Raw genomic sequence first — 19784 nt, forward strand, 5'->3', positions numbered from 1 at the left:
CCATCTGAGACCACCTCAGCCTGGACTTTATTGTCCATATCACTATCAGCATTTTGGTCAAAGCCATTCAACAAGTCTCTAGGAAGTTCCAAACGTTCCCACATCCTCCTGTCTTTTTCTGAGCCCCTCCAAACTCTTTCAACCTCTGCCTGTTACCCAGTTCCAAAGTTGCTTCTACATTTTCAGATATGTTTACAGCAGTGCCCCACTACCCAGTGCCAATTTACTGTATTAGTCCATTCTCACACTGCTAATAAAGACATACCTGAGACTGGGTAATTTATAAAGGAAAAAGGTTTAATTGACTCACAGTTCTGCATAGGTGGGGATGCCCCAGGAAACTTACAGTCATGGTGGAATGGGAAGCAAACACATCCTTCTTCACATGGCAACAGCAAGAAGAAGTACAGAGCGAAGTAGGGGGAAAGTCCCTTATAATACCATCAGATCTTGTGAGAACTCACTGTCATGAGAACAGTATGAAGGTAACTGGCCCCATGATTCAACTGCCTCCCACTGGGTCCCTCCCCATGACACGTGGGGATTATGGAAGCTATAATTCAAGATGAGATTTGGGTGAGGACACAGCCAAAACAAATCAATGACATATTAAGATGAACCCAAAACACTGTTTTTCATATACATGCCAAGCAAAGTGAATGAGAGGGTTGCATCTTCTATGACTGTTCAATCTGCTGTACATGTTCACCATTTCAATGTTCTATAAAGCCTTTTGGTGTTTAACTTTTATTTGGTCAAAGCCTTAAGGTAAAGGAAATTATTAATCACATAAAATTTGATACTGAATGCTGGTCTGGCACTGAATCTTCACTGACTCTGAAAGAATAATCCCTTCCCAGTCCTCTTCCATTGACCATCACTTACAACCAAGTCTTCTCTTCCTCCTTTGATGAATACAGTAAAAATTCATATGTGAAAACTGTATTTATTTTTATTTATCATTTACATAAATTTAGTTTGTTTAATCTATATGTTTTCTATCTATTGGATATCTTGGGTTAATTTTTCTCTTTAGAATAACAAAAACTTTTTCTTCACATATTTTCACTTAGTTGTAAGATTTTCAAGCATAAATTAAAGTCATTAAGTAAATGTTTGTGTACAAGACACACGGATCCAGAAACTGCCAGGAAAGGCTCTAGTAACTTCCATACTTCTAATTTTGCATATAAGCTGTCTTCAGGATACACAAAGACTGACGGAAGAGAAGATGCTAATCAGTTATGTGTTTATGTATTCATTATCAAGCATGTATTATCTGAATGTCTTTGTAAGGCAATATACAAATAGAATAGGAACGTGATATATTTACTTCTCCAATTGTGGTGTAAACATCCTCTAAAAATGCTTACACCACAATTGGGGAAGTAAATATGTCATGTATATAATGAATAGACTATAAAAAAGAACACATGGGCCAGGTTCGATGGCTCATACCCGTAATCCAGAACTTTGAGAGGCCAAGGCAGACGGATCACTTGAGGTCAGGAGTTTGAGACTAGCCTGGTCAATGTGATGAAACCCCATCTCTATTAAAAATATGAAAATTAGCCCAGTGTGGTGGCGCAGGCCTGTAATCACAGCTTGTTGGGAGGCTGAGGCAGAGGATCCCCTGAACCTGGGAGGCGGAGGTTGCCGCGAACTGAGATCACACCACTGCACTCCAGCCTGGGTGACAGAGTGAGACTCTATCTCAAAAAAAAAAAAAAAAAAAAAAAAAAAACACAAAGAAAGAAATGAAAAAGCAGGAACACGTGATAAAGTAGTCTGAGTCCTGTACAAATAGGAACAGTAACATAGACAAGGAGTAATTAGAGTAGGCTGAAAACAAATCAAAAGGTCTTCCTGAACAAGATCCTGAAGTAATTTATGAAACTGAGTTGACTAAGGGAATAAGGAAACACATGAGTAAATACAGCAACATTACCTAAATTCCCTTTCCATCATCTCTCTGTCATCTTCTCCCACTTTTCCTAACCAACCCACAGAGATTTAAAATCATCATTGAATTTTTATCTACATCTGATGGAGGATGGACAGGAAGAGAATTACTGATTACTCTTTCAGTCAGGATTCATCCTAGCAGCAATTATTTGTAACTTAACAGAAATAAGTCCATTTGACTAAAGAGATGGCCTGGAAATCACTAAAATGAGAAAGGAGATGTTTTAGACAGTATGACTTATATATGTGAATGAAAGAGAAATCACCCTTAAACTCCCTGGTTTGGGGAAGTGAAGGTCCCACAAATCTGACACACAGGAAATTGCCTTTCCGTATGTGAGTTTTCTGAACTGAACCAACTGCCATCGATCTGCACTAGTAAGACAGTATTCCTAATCAAAGCAGGGAAAACAATGATATGATCCCAGGAAGTCCTTGCACTCCCAGACTTCTAGCCTCATCTGTTTAATTTGTCATTGTAGGGACCAAGAAAAAGCTTTCCCTTCTACCCTCTGAAAGTTTTTTGAAAATGGACTATAGACAAATTAATAGGAGAAAAAGCCATACAAAATGTATTTAACATGTATAGCTCAGGGGAATTAAAGGAGGATGATTACCCAACAACCCAACAAGGTCTAAATGGTTATATACCCTTCCTTACAGAGAAAAGGGAGATGAAAGGTGTAGCAGTAAATAGTTTTCAGGGGGAATGAATGAACCCAAAGAATAGTGGTCTGGGACAAAGTTCCTCTGAGCTCTGGGGTCAGTGGCCAGAAGGTGAAGGACAGAACTTTACTGTGAACAAAGGTTGTTTTATTATGCAGATAAATCCTCTCGGATACTCTCTCTGAGCTGCACTCAGAGTAATACATGAAAAGTCTGTCAGGGCAAGGTAAGGATTCCTAGTTTCTTCTTTTGTAGTTAATCTTTTGTGGTTATTTGATGAGATTCCCAGGGAGAGAGTTTTAAGACAATTGCATTTTTATTTTATTTTATTTTATTTCATTTCATTTCATTTTTATTTTATTTTATTTTATTTTTTGAGATGGAGTCTTGCTCTGTCACCCACGCTGGAGTGCAGTGGCATAATCTCAGCTCACTGCAACCTCCACCTCCCATGTTTAAGCAATTCTCCTGCCTCAGCCTCCTGAGTAGCTGGGAGTACAGATGCATGCCACCACAATCAGCTAATTTTTTGTATTTCTAATAGAGATGGGATTTCACCATGTTGGCCAGCCTGGTCTCGAACTCCTGGTCTCAAGTAATCCTCCTGCCTCAGCCTCCCAAAGTGCTAGGATTACAGGCATTAGCCACCGTGCCCAGCAATTCTTTTGGAAACAATCTTTCTTAGTCAGGTAAGGAAGTTCCATAGAGAGTCCCTGCTGGTGCTTCAGGAAAGTAAGAGGATGGGGTGAGGTGTGGGTAAGGGTGGGGAGAGGTCAGAGAGAGATACTTTGAGGCTGCTTCTTTAGTTCAGCATGTCAAAGTGCCATATTTTGGGATATTGTTTTCTGAGCCCCAGCAGCATCAAAGGTGAAACTGCAGAGACAGCACTGAAGACTGCCATGTAGGAAACAGGATGTCTCTAAAGTGAAAGAGCCAAGACTTGGATCTAGGAGTAGTAGAATGGGAAAGAATCTAGTTGTAACTTAGAAAGCACCTCAATCCTTCCTGGGGTAGCATTTGCCATCGTTTACTTAGGCTGCTGCTAAGGGATTCGATTCAAGCCTCTGTGACTCAGCAGTGGGCACAAACATCGCTATCCCCCTTTTTTCTAGGATAATGTTCAAAAGAAAACCTTGACACAAACTGTGCATTAACCCTATATTACAACATCTTCATAGAGTCAGGTGAGAAGAAGGGAGGCCAGAGGATCCAGTCTGGAATGCTAACAGTATCTTGAACAGGGTCTTGATTGAGTTCTACCCTAGTATTGTAAATTATAGTTGTAAGGAGAATGGTCTCCCCTTGTCCCTTTTGACTACAAGAAGCCTGTACCTACCCTCTGAAAAGTCAGAAGATGTACAACATCTGCTACTCCTACCAAATGCTAAGCCACTGTGAGGATATAATGCTTTATTTTTATTTATTTATTTATTTACTTATTTATTTAGAGACAGAGTCTCACTCTGTCACCCAGGCTGGAATGCAGTGGTGCAATCATGGCTCACTATAGCCTCAAACTCCTGGGCACAAGTGGTCCTCCTGCCTCAGCCTCCCAAGTAGCTGGGATCATAGGCATGAGCCACCAGGCCCAGCAATGCTTTATTTCTTTTCGTGCATATGTGAGACAGAGTCTCGCTCTGTTGCCCAGGCTAGAGTGCAGTGGCACAATCTCAGCTCACTGCAACCGCTGCCTCCCGGGTTCAAGCAATTCTCCTGCCTCAGCCTACCGAGTAGCTAGGACTACAGGCACACACCACCACGCCTGGCTAATTTTTGTATTTTTTTTTAGTAGAGACGGGGTTTCTCCATATTGGCTGGTCTTGAACTTCTGACCTCCAGATCCACCCGCCTCGGCCTCCCAAAGTGCTGGGATTACAGGTGTGAACCACTGCGCCCAGTCAACAGTGCTTTATTTCTTGACTCTCTTTCTACATCCCTACTGCACAGGACTAGTTTTCTGCAAAGAGGACCTGATTTTGACTGAATTTTAGCCTCTTCCTCTTTCACATGATAAAGCTGCTAATTGCCTGAGAGAAGATTGCTGGGTTACAGTGTAGAGGGAAGCATACTCAGCGACAATTAGCAATAATTCTGTTTCTGTTAAACCTTATAATTCTTATATCACCACTGCACAGAACTAGACATGGAGCTAGTTTGTGTCTCACTGTACCATTTACTAATTTTTTGACCCTGAGGAAGTAACTTGACCTCTTGTAGCTTTATCTGATGTACAAAATTGAGACAACGGTAAGATGTTATCATCTAAATAAAATGTTGAAATGTTGGAGTGTTCCAGGCTTGTTGAGATGGATGGAAAACACACACACACACACACACACACACACGTTCTCTCTCTGTTTCTCTCTTTCTCTTTGTTACTCTGTCTTTCCAATAAGTCTTGTTTTCACTTCCTGCTAAGAATCAGCCTAAAGGTGACTGGAGGAAGAGAAACTAAGTTGTGGTAACAAAGAACAAGACTATGAGTAAGGATCAGTCTTACCCTTACAGACCGGATAAAACCCTAAGAAACAAAATCATTGTGCAAAACCTTTCAGGCCAGGCTTGGTGGCTCATACCTGTAATCCCAGCACTTTGGGAGGCCAAGGCAAGAGGATCATTTGAGCCCAAGGGTTCAATGTCAGCCTGGGCAATATAAGAAGACCTTGACTCTACAAAAAATATAAAAATTACCCGAGCGTGGTCTTGCATGCATGTAGCTCCAGCCACTCAGGAGCTAAGGTGGGACGATCACTTGAGCATGGGAGGTCAAGGCTGCAGTGAGCCATGATCATGCCACTGCACTCCAGCCTGAGAGCCAAAGCAAGACCCTATCTCAAAAAAAATTTTTTTCAAGGAATAGAACCACTGCACATGCTCCTCCTGATCCCCCAAAGTGTAAGATTTTCATGCAAATAGCTATCTTACTAAATAGCTACTTAAGTATCTGGATATAAAAATCAATGCTCCCTAAATCAGCTGCATTTCCATTATGTCAAAAATAAACATATTCAATGTAAATCTGATCTAAATCCCAACAAATACTAAGAAATCTGACAACTTGATTCAATGTGTACATTAATGAGCAAAAATCCAAGAATAACTATGAAAATCCTGAGATGAATAAGGAGATGTGCACTACCATATATAAGGATGTATTTATAAAGCTATAGTATTAAGACAATGTGGTATTGAGACAAAGATAAGCAAATTGCTGGTGAAATAGCCTAAGCTCTAGAAAGAGAAACACATATATATGAAACTTTGTGACAGAATTGTCAGTTCATATCAAAAAGAGGATGATTAGGTTTTTTAAATGGTACTGAGACAACTGGTTATACATATGGGGAAAAAAAAGAAATTAGATACTTGCCTCACATCACCTACAGACATGGATTTAAGGCTTAAATGTAAAAGGCAAAACTTTAATACTTCTAGAAGAAAATACTTTGGAATCGGCAAAGATTTCATAAGCAAGACAAAAATATTAATAGTAAAATAAAATACTGACAGAGTAAACCACATCAAAATTAAGAACTTTTGTACATGAAAAGACAAGATAAAGAAAGTCAGGAGATGAGCTGCCAATCAGGAAAAAAATAATTTCAACAGAAGTAAGCCATGAGGATTTGTATCAGGCTAAATTTTTAAACATTTATAAACCAATAAGAAATAGACAAAAGTACACACAATGAACAAAATAAAAGCCACAAACAGATATTTCATGGAAGAAACTACATAAATGGTAACATATGAAAAAGGACTCAACCTCATTAGTAATCAGGGAAATCTAAATTAAGACTACCATAGAGTACTATTTTATAACTAGAAAAATGGAAATGGGGACTAAGACGTCTTCTTACAACATATAAACCAAAAATAAAATTTTAAGGTCCCCCAAGCATCTGAATGGACCCCTCCTCTTGGCCAAGGGCATTCCAAAGTTAACCTGAAAAGCTAGTTCAGGCCATGATGGGAAGAGGGAGCTGAACATGCCTCATCATACCCTCCTCCCTTTTGGAATTACTGATAGAACAGATTCTTTAAATCTGATAAAAAAAAAAAAAAAATTACAATCTGTTCTCTCTGAAGTCTGCTGCCTGGATACCTGGAGGCTTCATCTGAATGATAAAACGTTGGTCTCCACAACCCCTTATCACAAGCCAGACATTCCTTTCTATTGATAATAACCAATTGCCAATCAGAAAATCTTTGAATCTGCCTATGACTTGGAAGCCACCCCACCCCTGCCTGCTACTTCCAGTTGTCCTGCCTTCCCAAACTGAACCAATGTACATTTTACATGTATTGACTGATGCCTTATGTCTCTGTAAAATGTATAAAACCAAGCTGCATTCTGACCACCTTGAGTACATGTACTCAGGATCTCCTGAGGGCTGTGTCACAGGCCATTGGTCACTCATATTTGGCTCAAGATAAATCTCTTCAAATATTTTACAGAGTTTGACTTTTTTGTTGACAAATACTAAGTGTTGACAAGGGATTTAGTGGCATGGAAATCCTTATATCCTATTAATGGCAGGGCAAAGTAGTATAACCATATAGAAATTAGCATGGCATCATCTTATAAAATTAAAAATTTATACATTTATAACACCTTCTTTTTCTTTCAGTACCTTTTAAAGATGTTGTTGCTACATTGACTTCTTACTTGCATTATTTCCAACAAGAAATCTGTTTCCTTTGTTCCTCTGTGTGTAGCATGTCTTTTCATCTCTGATCACTTTTGAGATTTTCTCTTCATCATTAATTTTCAGTAATTTGATTATTAAATCCTTATGCTGTTTTCTTCATGGTTTTTGTTGTTTGGGGTTTTTTTTTATTTGTTTTTGTGCTTGGGGTTCATTGAGAATCTTGGATTTATAAATTTATGATGTAGAGGAGAAAAAATAATTTTTCTTCTACCCTTCTGAGTTCTCAGCTGGGACTTTTATAACAAAAGACAGATTAGCAAGAGAAAAACAGATAATCAGGGAAAAATGAGTAACTCCCAAAGAGGTGGCCTAGAATTGTGGCTTATGTAGCATCTTCAACTAAAAGAAAGAAAGGTGTTGGGAAAGCAAGCTATGGGAAAGTGTTCAGGAAAATCAAACAAGAGTAAGGTTTATTATGCAGATTTAAATTGGTGCTTCTCCATGGATAAGAGCCTTTTGTGATTTAGTCCTCCTTCTTTTCCCAGCACAGAGAGGGAGATAGCCTAACAAATGGAGATTTCTTTTAAAAATGTAAATTTCTCTTACAGAAAGGTAACTTCTGTGTTTTTAGAATTCTCCTGTGTCTACTGTTTCTCAAAATAATCAGCTCAAAATAATCCTTATGCCAAAAAGTCATGTTTTAGGGTGGCACATTCCTGTCTCCTATAAGTTTTCATCAAGTTTGAAAATTTTTTGGTCATTCTTTGTTCAAATATTTTTTCTATCTGTTACCAGAAAGGGGTCCCAATCCAGACTCCATGAGAGGGTTCTTGGATCTCATGCAAGGAAGAATTTGGAGTGAGTCCATAAAGTAAAGTGAAAGCAAGTAAAGAATGACTACTCCATAGGCAGAGCAGCCCCAGGGGTTACTGGTTGGCTATTTTTGTGGTTATTTCTTGATTATATGCTAAACAAGGGGTGGATTATTATTCCTTTCCAGGAAAGGGAGGGCAATTCCAGGAACTGACAGTTCCTCCCCTTTTTAGACCATATAGTGTAATTTCCTGATGTTGCCATGGAACTTGTAAACTGTCATGGTGCTGGTGGGAGTGTCTTTTAACATGCTAATAGTTATAATTAGCATAAAATAAGCAGTAAGGACGATCAAAGGTCACTTTCATCACCATCTTGGTTTTAATGGGTTTTGGCCAACTTCTTTACCATATCCTTCTATCAGCAAGGTCTTTGTGACCTGTTCCTTGTGCTGACCTCCTATCTCATCCTGTGACTAAGAATGCCTTAACCTCCTGGGAATGCGGCCCAGTAGGTCTCAGCCTTATTTCACCCAGCCCCTATTCAAGGTGGAGTTGCTCTGGTTCAAACACTTTTGACATATCCACCTTCCTCTTTTTTCAAGGACTCCAATTGTAACGCTAAAGGTTTTTGCCTTAGCCACGCCAAAGAATTGGTGTGGCGGCTGCCCGTGGCGATGGAGACTCGGACCAAGAGAAGAAAAGCTGTAGGCTTTATTGAGCAGAGTGACAGTACAAAACTTTTACAGCGTGGAAGGGATTTCGAGCAGGTAGTCAGAGTTCGATTACGCAGTTGCTTTTTAAACTCTTTAAGGTGGGAAATACGTGTAGAGGGAAGATGTTACCAGAGCGAGAAACAAAGGCAGTAAATTATTTTGTGACATGTCTTAGATTTTGAGGAAAACCAGAATTGTAACTTAGGTTTTATTTATTTTATGACCTTGCAGCGGCATGGCAAAGGAAACAGGATCTTACAGGACTTTATAAAGTATGTTTATGAGGAATTGGAATTGGGAGCATAGATAGGGTTCGCTGGTCATAGAAAAATGGGCATTAAATATTCCTTTTAGTTTTGGGGGAGGGGGAAGGGAGAGAGGCAGAGAGGACACGGGGAAGCTTACAGCAAAATTTTTGCTGTTTATAGCTTTTTTGGGGAAGAAAACACATGCACAAATCCTGGTGTTAGGAATATTTTAAGCGTATATCTTTAATATTATTCATTCAGGACCAAAGTAAGTTCTGATGCAGGAAATGGGTGAGTTTTACAGCTTTCTGAGCCCCTATTTGACCCAGGAAGCCCAGCTGGCCCCTCCTTTCACAATTACACATGTATTAGGCCACTTGAAGTTGCCCCACACCTCACTGATGCTCTTCTCATTTTCTTTTTAACCCTGTGTTTCATTTTGGATTGTTTTTATTGCTCTGTCTTTGCATTCATTAATCTTCTTTTCTGTGATCTAATGTGCTCTTAATCCCATCCGGCATACTGGTTTTCATCTCTAGAAGTTGGATTTTAGTCTTTTTCTATTTTCCATGTCTTTACTGAGGTAAGTCCCTTCTGGGTTCTCTATCACAGGTCTTGTGAATTGTGCTCTCCTTTTTTGGGAACTGGCCCTATTTCCAGCAGCCCTGTGTGAGTGTAGGGTACTGTTCTAGCTAATGCTTTCAAGTGGTTCTTTCCCGGGGTAGTTTTTTCACATACATGCACCTGTGAAATAAAAAAAAAAAAAAAAAAAAGAAGAAGAAGAAACCTTTTATCTGAGGAATGTGAGCCCCTTTAAATTATCAGGCTCAGAGAGGCACTGGAATGAAACTGCAGTCACATCACTTCCCCTTGAGCTAAATAATTATCTCAGAAAGCCACTTGCTATATGGGCTCCAGACTAACTGATGCCAAGCAGCCATAAAATGCCATATGCTGGACACCATAACTCATACCCTACAGTTCAACAATGTATAGCCAATAACTAATCAATGTCATCTCTGTAAGCCAATGAACATTTCTATCAAAGAACTTTGTATCCACCCACTCCTTCTTATCTTTGCCTTTAAAAACCTGCTTGTAACAAAGGCTGACTGAGCACTCCCTGAGTTAACTTGGAAGTGTGTTCTGGGCAACTGTCTTCACTTTGGCTCAAGTAAACTCTTTAAAGTATATCTTGTGCTTCAGCCTCTTCCTTCTAGATCAACACACTGATTACTACTCTGCTGAATACTTGGTGGGGACCTCAGCAGATCTCTGGAATTCTCTCTGTGTGCAGCTTTTTCATTTCCATTTCTCTGGTCCACGAGCTCTCTAGCCACCTTGATCTCTCCAGACTCAGCTCTGTCTCCTCAATTCTGGGACTCCACTGGGATCTGCCGAGTTCCCCTCCCTGTACCACAGCCTGGAGACCCTCTCAATGCAGTAGGTGAGGCAATTGCAGGGTTCATCTTTTTTCTTCCCTCTCTCTCAGAGATGACTGTCTTTTGTTGCCTGATGTCCACAGTTTCAAAAAAACATTGTTTCATGTATTTTGTTCTTTTGTTTAGTTTAATTTTGTTTCAGGTGAGAGGATAAATCCAGTCTCTGCTACTCCATGTTGGCTGGAAATCTGGCATGTGATTAATAATATTCTAGTTGTTAATTTGAGTTGTGGGTTTATAAATGTTCACTTTCTTATTTTGCATCATTAACCATATACACATATATATTACACATTTTTTCATTTGTGTAAAATATTAGTCGACTTTTTCAAGTTCTAAAAGAAAGTGAAGAGCCCTAGGGCAGGACAAGGGCAAAGAAGTAGGAAGAGTCCGTGGCCAACCTCTTACCTCATGTACCTTTCTGACCCTTCTATCTCTTCTACCTAGAGCGCTCCATCTCAGCCAATTTCCCCCGTCCTTGTCACCATGACTCTGAAGGTGCTTTTCGGACACACCAAGATGGTCAAGGAAAAGTGGTGCTGGGTTAGGGGACAGGGAAGATCCTGAGCTTTCATACTTTATGATCTAACAAGCCACTATAGTCTGTGACACTTATGTACTAAATGAGGGTCTTTCAGAATAGTGCTGCAGTGTCTGCACCTGACTCACATTATCAGGCAGTTAAAAGCTGGGGAAGGAGCGCATATGAAGAGTTTTTCCATTTCGGATGATAGCTATTTTTAGGAACACAAGCTACATAAATGTTTTAACCCTTTTCCCATCCTTCTCCGCTTGCTGCTGTGATAAAGGAACAAAATCAAAATGGAGTGCCCTTGCTATCTGGGGAAAGATGAAAACTGCATATGCAAAAGCAAACAGACTGAGATTTATAATGAGTTGATCCCTTAAAAGCTTAGGAAAGAATCTCAAGGGCACATAGGAAAATAGGCAAAGGACTTGTTAGACATATTCATGACAACACAAAAAGGTGAAGTCAGGGGAAGAGGAAATGGACAAGGTCATCCCAAATTGAAACAACTTATAAAAGATAAATTATAATATCTCCAGAAATTAACTGTAAACGTCCCTATAAAATCATAGATGAGAATTTTTGAAAATAAAAGATTGAGTAGTAAGAATAACTAAGAATAAAAAATTAATGAGTTCCTAATGGAAACTTAAAATTGAACCACTGGGGGACTTTTTATAACGAACGGCAGTTGAAGAAAAACATCGGGTAAACTTTATGTGAATCTTTGAAAAACACCTCAAGCATTAGCAACTACATAAAAGTTATATATTTCACCTGTCTGAGAGCTGTTACAACAGTATACAAAACATATTAAGCAAAATTGTGCTATAGACAATTACTTATACTCAATTCTTTACTTAAAATTTAGCAGATACACTTGAATAGTTTCTAAAACACATGATCATCAGAGAAGGAATTGAGCAGGAAATAAAGCATTACTGTTTTTTACTCATAAAGAGATGAAAATAAAATAAATTATTGGTCAATTATTTATGAGATTTAAATTATCTTAGCATTTATTTGTTTGCTTTTGAGACGGTCTTGCTCTGTCACTCAGGCTAGAGTGCAGTGACACAATCACAGTGCACTGCAGCCTTAACCTCCCAGACTCAAGCAATCCTCCTGCCTCAGCCTCCCAAGTAGCTGGGACCACAGGCATGAACTACCATGCCCAGCATATGCTTTTTATTTTTAGTAGAGACGGGATCTCACTATATTACCTAGGTCAGTTTCAAATTCCTGGGCTCAAGCAATCCACACACCTTGGCCTCCCAAAATGTTGGGATTACAGGCGTGAGCCACTGCATCCAGTCCGTCCTATCTTTTAAAAAATATATCAAATAATTGTTCATAAATCATTTTCTGTAGTAGAGAAGAGAGCAATTTTTCTTAAAATTGGCAAATAAGATTTTGCATCTACCTTTGAGAAAATCGTATTTGTAAAGTGATTTTAAAAGAATGAAGTCTATGAGTATAATGGCATTATAAAAGTATCAGTGGCCAGGCACAGTGGCTCATGCCTGTAATCCCAGCACTTTGGGAGGCTGAGGCAGGGGGATCCCAAGGTCAAGAGATTGAGACCATCCTGGCCAACATAGTAAAACCCCGTCTCTACTGAAAATATAAAAATTAGCTGGGCGTGGTGGCATGCACCTGTGGTCCCAGCTACTGGGGAGGCTGAGGCAGGAGAATTGCTTGAACCTGGGGGGTGGAGGTTGCAGTGAGCCAAGATCATGCCACTGCACTCCAGCCTGGGTGACAGAGCAAGATTCCACCTCAAAAAAAAAAAAAGTATTAATATATGGAAATACAAATGTCATATATAGATGTAAATTCTCCTAATGGTTCTCCTGAGCATCATGATTTTTTTCCACGAATTTTTATTTTAAGTTCCGGGGTACATGTGCAGGATGTGCAGGTTTGTTACATAGATAAACGTGTGCCATAGTGATTTGCTGCACAGGTCAACCCGTCACCTAGGTATTAAGCCCAGCATTTATTAGCTGTTCTTCCTGACACTCTCCTTCCCCCAACCCCACCCGACTGGCCGCAGTGTGTGTTTTTCCCCCACCATGTGTCCGTGTCTTCTCATCGTTCAGCTCCCACTTATAAGTGAGAACAGAGCATCATAATTTTCATTGTCTATCAAATGCTAGAAGACTACTCTGTCTGCGTTTGTTACTATGTTTGCCCCATTTTTCTAGCTGTTCTTACATGAATTTAAACCTACATCAATGGCTATTTCCTCAACATTTGGAAACAACAGATACTTATTAGAAAGAAAGTATTTTATCCTTCCTGGCTATAGATCTTACATTCCTCTTATATAACAATCCTAATTCCCTCATGTTATCCTAATCAATGAAATGATTTCACTTATTTTTCAAAGAAGTAGCTATTTTACTACAAAGCAGAAATCGCAAGGCATGGGGTGGGCACTGTTATACTCCATCAGTCAGTATGTAAGGGAAATCAAACTGTCTGATTTTGAATCCTGCTTCTACTTTTTACAACCTTGGACAAATTACCGATCTCCTCTTTCACTAGATTTATTATCTAGTGATAATAAATGGAGATAATAAATCTCCATTATAAAATGGAGATACTAACATCTACTCATAGATTACTGTGAGGTTTAAATAAGAAAATATGTATCAAGCATATTTTTCTGGCATGTAATAAGCACTCTAAAATTTATGCAGTGATGAGGATAATGATCATAGACAATCTGACAGCATCTTATCCGAAGGAAAAAATGCGCATTTCCTTTGAGTAAGTGCTACTGATTCTAGGAATGTGTCCTAAGGAAACAATAAGTCAAATGTTTAAAGGTAGGCACAAGACTACTTATGGTAGTAAGCAATATTTTTTACTAGTCATACAGCAAAAAATTAGAAATAACCTACCTGTTCATGAAGAGAAGTTGGTGAAATAAATTATGGGACATGCATACAGTGGAAAACTTTGGAGACAAAATAGTAAAATAGTTACAAATATAGGCTTTGAATATAAATTTTGACAAACTGAGACTTCTCTCATCTCTTCAGAACACCCTGAGTTCTTCCTGGCCTTTCTTCCTTGCTTTTCATTTGTGTCAGTCAGCTCTTGCTCATATAGCAATCTTAAAATCTCAGTGGCATATAATGGTGAGCGTTTCGTTCTCACTGTTGCAGGGCAGGTGAGGCAGTTCCGCCTCAAACCACAATGTCTAGGACAGCTCTGTTTTGCACTGTGGCCGACTAGCTAAAAAATGTTCTTGTGTCAGCAGTCACAGGAGAACAAGAGGATGAGAGATAATGTGTGAAGCTTCCTAAGTGCTAAGTTTGAAATGAGCACCATGTCGTTTCCATTCACATTTCGCTGGCCAGTGAAAGTTGCATCATGAGCCACAGTCAAGAGTCAGAGAGGTACCCTCATGAGGCTGTGGAGAGAGTGTAGATTCAGGGAGCGGTGAGAAACTGGGGCCAGTACGTCAATCTACAGCATGATTTGTCATTTTTCATTCTCTGCCAGTAAGATTGCCAGTCTCTCTGCACTCATTGAATTCATCCTAGTTTCTGTTTAGCTCTCTTTCTCTCTTACCACAATACCTAAAAATCTTTTTGTAGGGTTACAACTCTGTCTCAGGAGCCACCTCAGTTTGGTGGCACAGAGCTCACCACTGGTACTCTGAAACTCTTTTCTTGAAGACATTCCTATCCATGGGCATGGGTTATTTTTCGTCTCCATGGCATCCACATTAAACATTTAATTACCTTGGATTTAGCCAAAATAAACACTCCAAATTTATGACGTCTTTCAGGAAGAGAGTGTGTTTACTTTTTTAACCACAATGGGAGATTGATCCTGTCTGTGTCCCCAGAGGAGCAGAGGCTGGTTTGCGTGAGGGCAGCTCTTGTAGATGTGTGACTTTTCCCATGGCCTCATAGAGGCTGATATAGAAACTTCTGGATCCAAAGGATCGTTTGGAGGCATTAGCCAGGCATTGAACCAATGATAAGAGTGAGGTTTTGCCATATTCTAACCCTAAGAAACAGAAACGGTAGAGGGAAAAACTAATCAGAATGGAATATCAATACAACTTTAGCCTTTCCCTGGATTCTGAGAGTTCATAACCTAAAAATTAGAACTTCAAAGTGGGAGAGATGGGCTAAGAGGTATGAGCATGGGGAAAGCATGTTTCAGAATTCAAGATGTATTTCCCAGAAAAGGAACAGTCAGAAAAGGCAACTTCCTTCCTCTTTTCTAATTTGGCTCTGGAGCCCCAGCAGAACCTCTTCAATATCTTGCATGTTACAGATTTCGCTGCTCCCACCAGCTTGGAGACAACATGTGGTTCTTGACAGCTCTGCTCCTTTGGGGTAAGTTGGACTCAGAGGGGTAGTTAGAAGGGTACAGGCTGTGGCTGTGGGGAGTCAAGAGTTTTGTCTTCCTGTGGTAACTCTGGGTAGAACTCATGAGTGTGGAGACAACTTGTATCTGTGCTTCCATGGTTTATTAGAGTTTATTTTATCAAAAGGATGGGAAGGGGGACCCTGAGGTAGCATTAAGCCTGGAAACACCACAGTAAAGTTTCATTGATAACCACCTGTAGCTTGTTCAGTTCTGTTAGTACTGGATTTTGAGAGACAGAAATAGAAACTCAAGAGACCTGAGTTGATCTCTCAGAGTCTACATTAATTCTGTGTCCCCAGTTCTCTCTTCCTCATCATTTTCCCTGGACCAACTGATATCTTTATTCTCTGATCTCTTGCAGTTCCAGTTGATGGGCAAGTGGGTGAGTGACCTCTAACTCAGCTTCTTCTCCTATGCCACTTTCCTACTTCCAAAGGTTGGATCCTATTAACCTGAAGAAGAGCATATAGGGAAAGCAGAGAAAGAAGAAAGATTCATAAATTATGTAAAATCTCCCATATTCAGAGCATGATTTTCATAAAAACCATGTTTTGTAAGCTTTCTTTCTAAAGTTCCCTGAGTGAGCTCTTCCCTCTGAACGAAATGCCTAAATATATCTATAATAGCAGGAAAGGGCCAGAATTGCACAAACACTGAAGAAGTCTGCTGGGTTTCCCAACATCCCCTAAACCAGTCCCTTTGCAAGAAAGCAGAGTGGGTTTTTTTCTCCTCAGAAAGATCCAGGCAAATACTGAAAGCTTCAAAGAGAGGAGTTTGAACCTCTGTTTCCAACGCACAAGCTGCGGAAGCCCTGCTCTGTACCTTCAGAGACTGTAGCTCAGAGGACAAGGAACACAGCTCCGCTCGGCTTGCCCAAGTCTAAAACCCTGCTTCATTGCTCCCAGCGGGAAAACCTACATCAGTAATTTAATCCTCAGCAGCCCCAAATTCCCAACACCCAGACGAGGATTTCATAACATGAACAGAGGTCTCTGCAGCAGGAATTGGACACTCGTAAAGGCTGGCTTTTGTAGGTGTCCACTTGCTTATTTTTCAAGTAAATCTAAATATGTATTTTTCCCTTGTGCGATCCACAAAAGCCTTACCAGTCACTCAGAGCCCTCCCCTTTACTCCACTTGATCTTTTTCTTTTTCTTCTTGTAACCTCCAAGTAGATACCACAAAGGCAGTGATCACTTTGCAGCCTCCATGGGTCAGCGTGTTCCAAGAGGAAACTGTAACCTTACAGTGTGAGGTGCCCCGTCTGCCTGGGAGCAGCTCCACACAGTGGTTTCTCAATGGCACAGCCACTCAGACCTTGACTCCCAGCTACAGAATCACCTCTGCCAGTGTCAAGGACAGTGGTGAATACAGGTGCCAGAGAGGTCCCTCAGGGCGAAGTGACCCCATACAGCTGGAAATCCACAGAGGTAATTATGACTTGGACCAGGAGGGCCAGAAACCACAAGGTCTTCCTCTGCGTTCTCTCCTTTCTGGACACCAGATGTGTGTGTGTCAATTTATCTGATGCAGGTCTCAGCACTATGTACCTACCAGGTGAAACTAAATCAATATACTCAAAACATCACAGCAGGGTCCTTAAACTATGTACCAACAGAACCTCAGCTGGGCCAGCTGTAAGTAGGATGTCTAGAGTGAGACTTAGGCCCTAAGATTGTATCATTATTCCAAATGTATGCCTGCACATAGTACATGATAATAATTCAAACAAATGGGCAATAATGAACAATGAAATATCTTCCTCCCACCCAGTACCCTAGGTCTGCAGTCACCTTCCACAGAAACAAAACTGCATATATATATATATACACACACACATATTATGTGTATATATACATATTATGCATATATATTAGCATTATGATATATAAACTACATATATATACACACGCATATACATAGTTTTAAAGCTGTGGTTGGTAAGAACACTTTTTAAGTATTGTCCTACATCTTACTTTTATCACTTAATAGAAATCTACTTTAAAATGTCTGCTGCACAGCTGTAGCAGAATTAATTTAACCATTCTGCCTATTAGCAAATTTTTAAGATGTTTCCACTCTTTTGATTTTGTAAGCACTGCTGCAATAATCATCTTTATACATACATCCCTGGGGCACATTTCATAGTATATCTGTAAGATAATCTGGACATGGACTTATTGTCATATTTTAATAAATGGAAGCAGAAAAGCCCACCACCCAAAGAAACCTGTAAGGAGTTTCTATTCATCAAGAGATGGAGACTGCAATCTTCAGGGAAAAATGCTTCATTCAATATGCAAGACAAAATAACCAAATGTATTATTTAGTTATTCAGAAGTACTGAGTTTAAACTTCTTTGAAAGTGATCATGCAAAAGTTAATCCACACTAGAGGCAAAATTACCTTTATGCAGACATGGTTGCTGTTAGAGGAAATGTGTTTTAGCCAAGGAAATGTTGAGAATGTCTGAGGGAAGGCTTGATATTTCTTGTGTGTCCCTTAGGTCTCTGTAAATAAGTTCTTAGGATGGAGAGGTGAGGGAAGCTGACAGAGCTGTTTCCTTTTTTTTTTTTTTTTTTTTTTTTTTTTTGAGACAGAGTCTCACTCTGTCGCCCAGGCTGGAATGCAGTGGTGCGATCTTGGTTCACTGCAACCTCTGACAGAGCTGTTTCAACAAGACACTTTGGACAGTTCAAGCAGAAGTGTCTCATGATTCAAGTGACAACAAAAGGACTAGGGCTGGGAAGAGGCAATTTTCTTCACCTCTAAATAGACTCTAGGACACCCACATCAGTGACTTATTGAAAATCATATCTTTTTTACATCACATTTTCATGTGAATTTTCATTGAAATGTAACTTATGTACAGCAAGCCATAAATGTACACCACAGTAAATTTTTGCAAAGTAAACAACATCCCGATCTATTTTAGACATTTCCAGCACCTCAGAAACTCCTTCTTGCCCATTTCTAGTCCACCCCCTGACACTGACTTCCAGCACCATAGTTTTTTTGCCTCTTTTTGAACTTCATATAAAGGGCTACAGTATGGGACAGGATGTACTCTTTTGTGTCTGGTTTATTTTTCTCAACATTATGATTGTGAACTGTATACGGTATAAATTGAAGTTCATTTGTTCTTATTACTGTATATTTCATATTTTCCCGTTCTGCTGAGGGACTCGGGCTGTTTCTGGTTTTGACCTCTTACAAATAGTAATGCTGTGGACATTTTTTAAACACGATTCAAATATTTTCTACCATTACTAGTGTTTGACAGTTTCTGATGGAGGTATGTTACAATTTCCCACTCTTGGATACACAAATGCAAATTAAGCATTTCCTTAATGACTATGATATTGACCATTTTTCACATGTTTATTACCTATTTGGGTATCCTTTTTTGTAAGGTCTTTTTGACAATTTTTCTATTGTCTGTCTTTTACTGACTTATAGGAGTTATTTATATATTCTGGATATAAGTCCTTTTTCAAGTGTTTTAAATATCTTCTCCCACTCTGTGGCTTTTCTTTTCACTATCATATTATAGTTTTGTTTGTTTTCAATGAACAAGACTTGTTAATTTTACTACAGTACAATACACCAAAAATTTTGGTTGGTGCTGTCTATGCCCTATTTTAAAATGTTTTGCCACAGTCAGCCACGGGGAATTCAATTGCAGCTCACTGACTCTGAGTCATTTCAATTTAATCAGTATATGCTAAGACCAAGAAAATGAAGCTGGTTGGTGGACCCGGGTCCTAATCATATGGCTGACTCCAAAGTCATGAAGATGGGGGAATGATTGCTGAGTAGGAAATTAGTAATGTCTGCTAAAAGCTGCATCTCGTGAATTTTTTTTTTTTTTTTTTTTTTTTGAGACGGAGTCTCGCTCTGTCGCCCAGGCTGGAGTGCAGTGGCGCGATCTCGGCTCACTGCAAGCTCCGCCTCCCGGGTTCACGCCATTCTCCTGCCTCAGCCTCCCGAGTAGCTGGGACTACAGGCGCCCGCCACCTCGCCCGGCTAGTTTTTTGTATTTTTAGTAGAGACGGGGTTTCACCGTGGTCTCGATCTCCTGACCTTGTGATCCGCCCGCCTCGGCCTCCCAAAGCGCTGGGATTACAGGCGTGAGCCACCGCGCCCGGCCATCTCGTGAATTTTGATATATAATACTCCCACTACCATTTAAGGTTAAAAATTTATAAATTTCCATTATACATTATTTTATTCATGAGTTATTTAGATGTTTTTTGGAGGGTGGGTTTTTGTTATTTTTTGTTATTTTTTTTGTTATTGATTTCTCATGTTATGGCACTTTGGTTAGAATTTGTGTTAAATATGGTATCAGTTCAT

The 19784-nt window shown here is 39.7% G+C and overlaps 2 protein-coding genes across 3 annotated transcripts in view; one reads left to right on the top strand and one right to left on the bottom strand.

Annotated features, from left to right (window-relative positions):
- Window positions 1–19784, top strand: part of FCGR1A (Fc gamma receptor Ia) — a 37285-nt gene that overhangs the window by 12913 nt on the left and 4588 nt on the right. Inside the window, 3 exon segments of the mRNA XM_050750742.1 lie at window positions 15333–15394; window positions 15790–15810; window positions 16604–16858. Of these exon segments, the coding sequence (XP_050606699.1) occupies window positions 15333–15394; window positions 15790–15810; window positions 16604–16858 (338 nt within the window).
- The window catches only part of LOC126932605 (histone H2B type 2-F), a 58076-nt gene that overhangs the window by 12783 nt on the left and 25509 nt on the right, over window positions 1–19784 (bottom strand). The window contains exon 2 of one of the 2 annotated variants that reach the window (XM_050751650.1): window positions 13889–15880. The exons of the other annotated variant lie outside the window; for it this stretch is intronic. Coding sequence (XP_050607607.1) covers window positions 15853–15880 — 28 coding nt within the window. The 3' untranslated portion in view covers window positions 13889–15852. Of the gene's footprint in view, window positions 1–13888; window positions 15881–19784 lie in introns of those variants that run through there. 2 annotated transcript variants of the gene reach the window in all.

The sequence above is a fragment of the Macaca thibetana genome, chromosome 1 (assembly GCF_024542745.1).
Source record: "Macaca thibetana thibetana isolate TM-01 chromosome 1, ASM2454274v1, whole genome shotgun sequence".
Lineage (NCBI taxonomy): Eukaryota > Metazoa > Chordata > Mammalia > Primates > Cercopithecidae > Macaca > Macaca thibetana.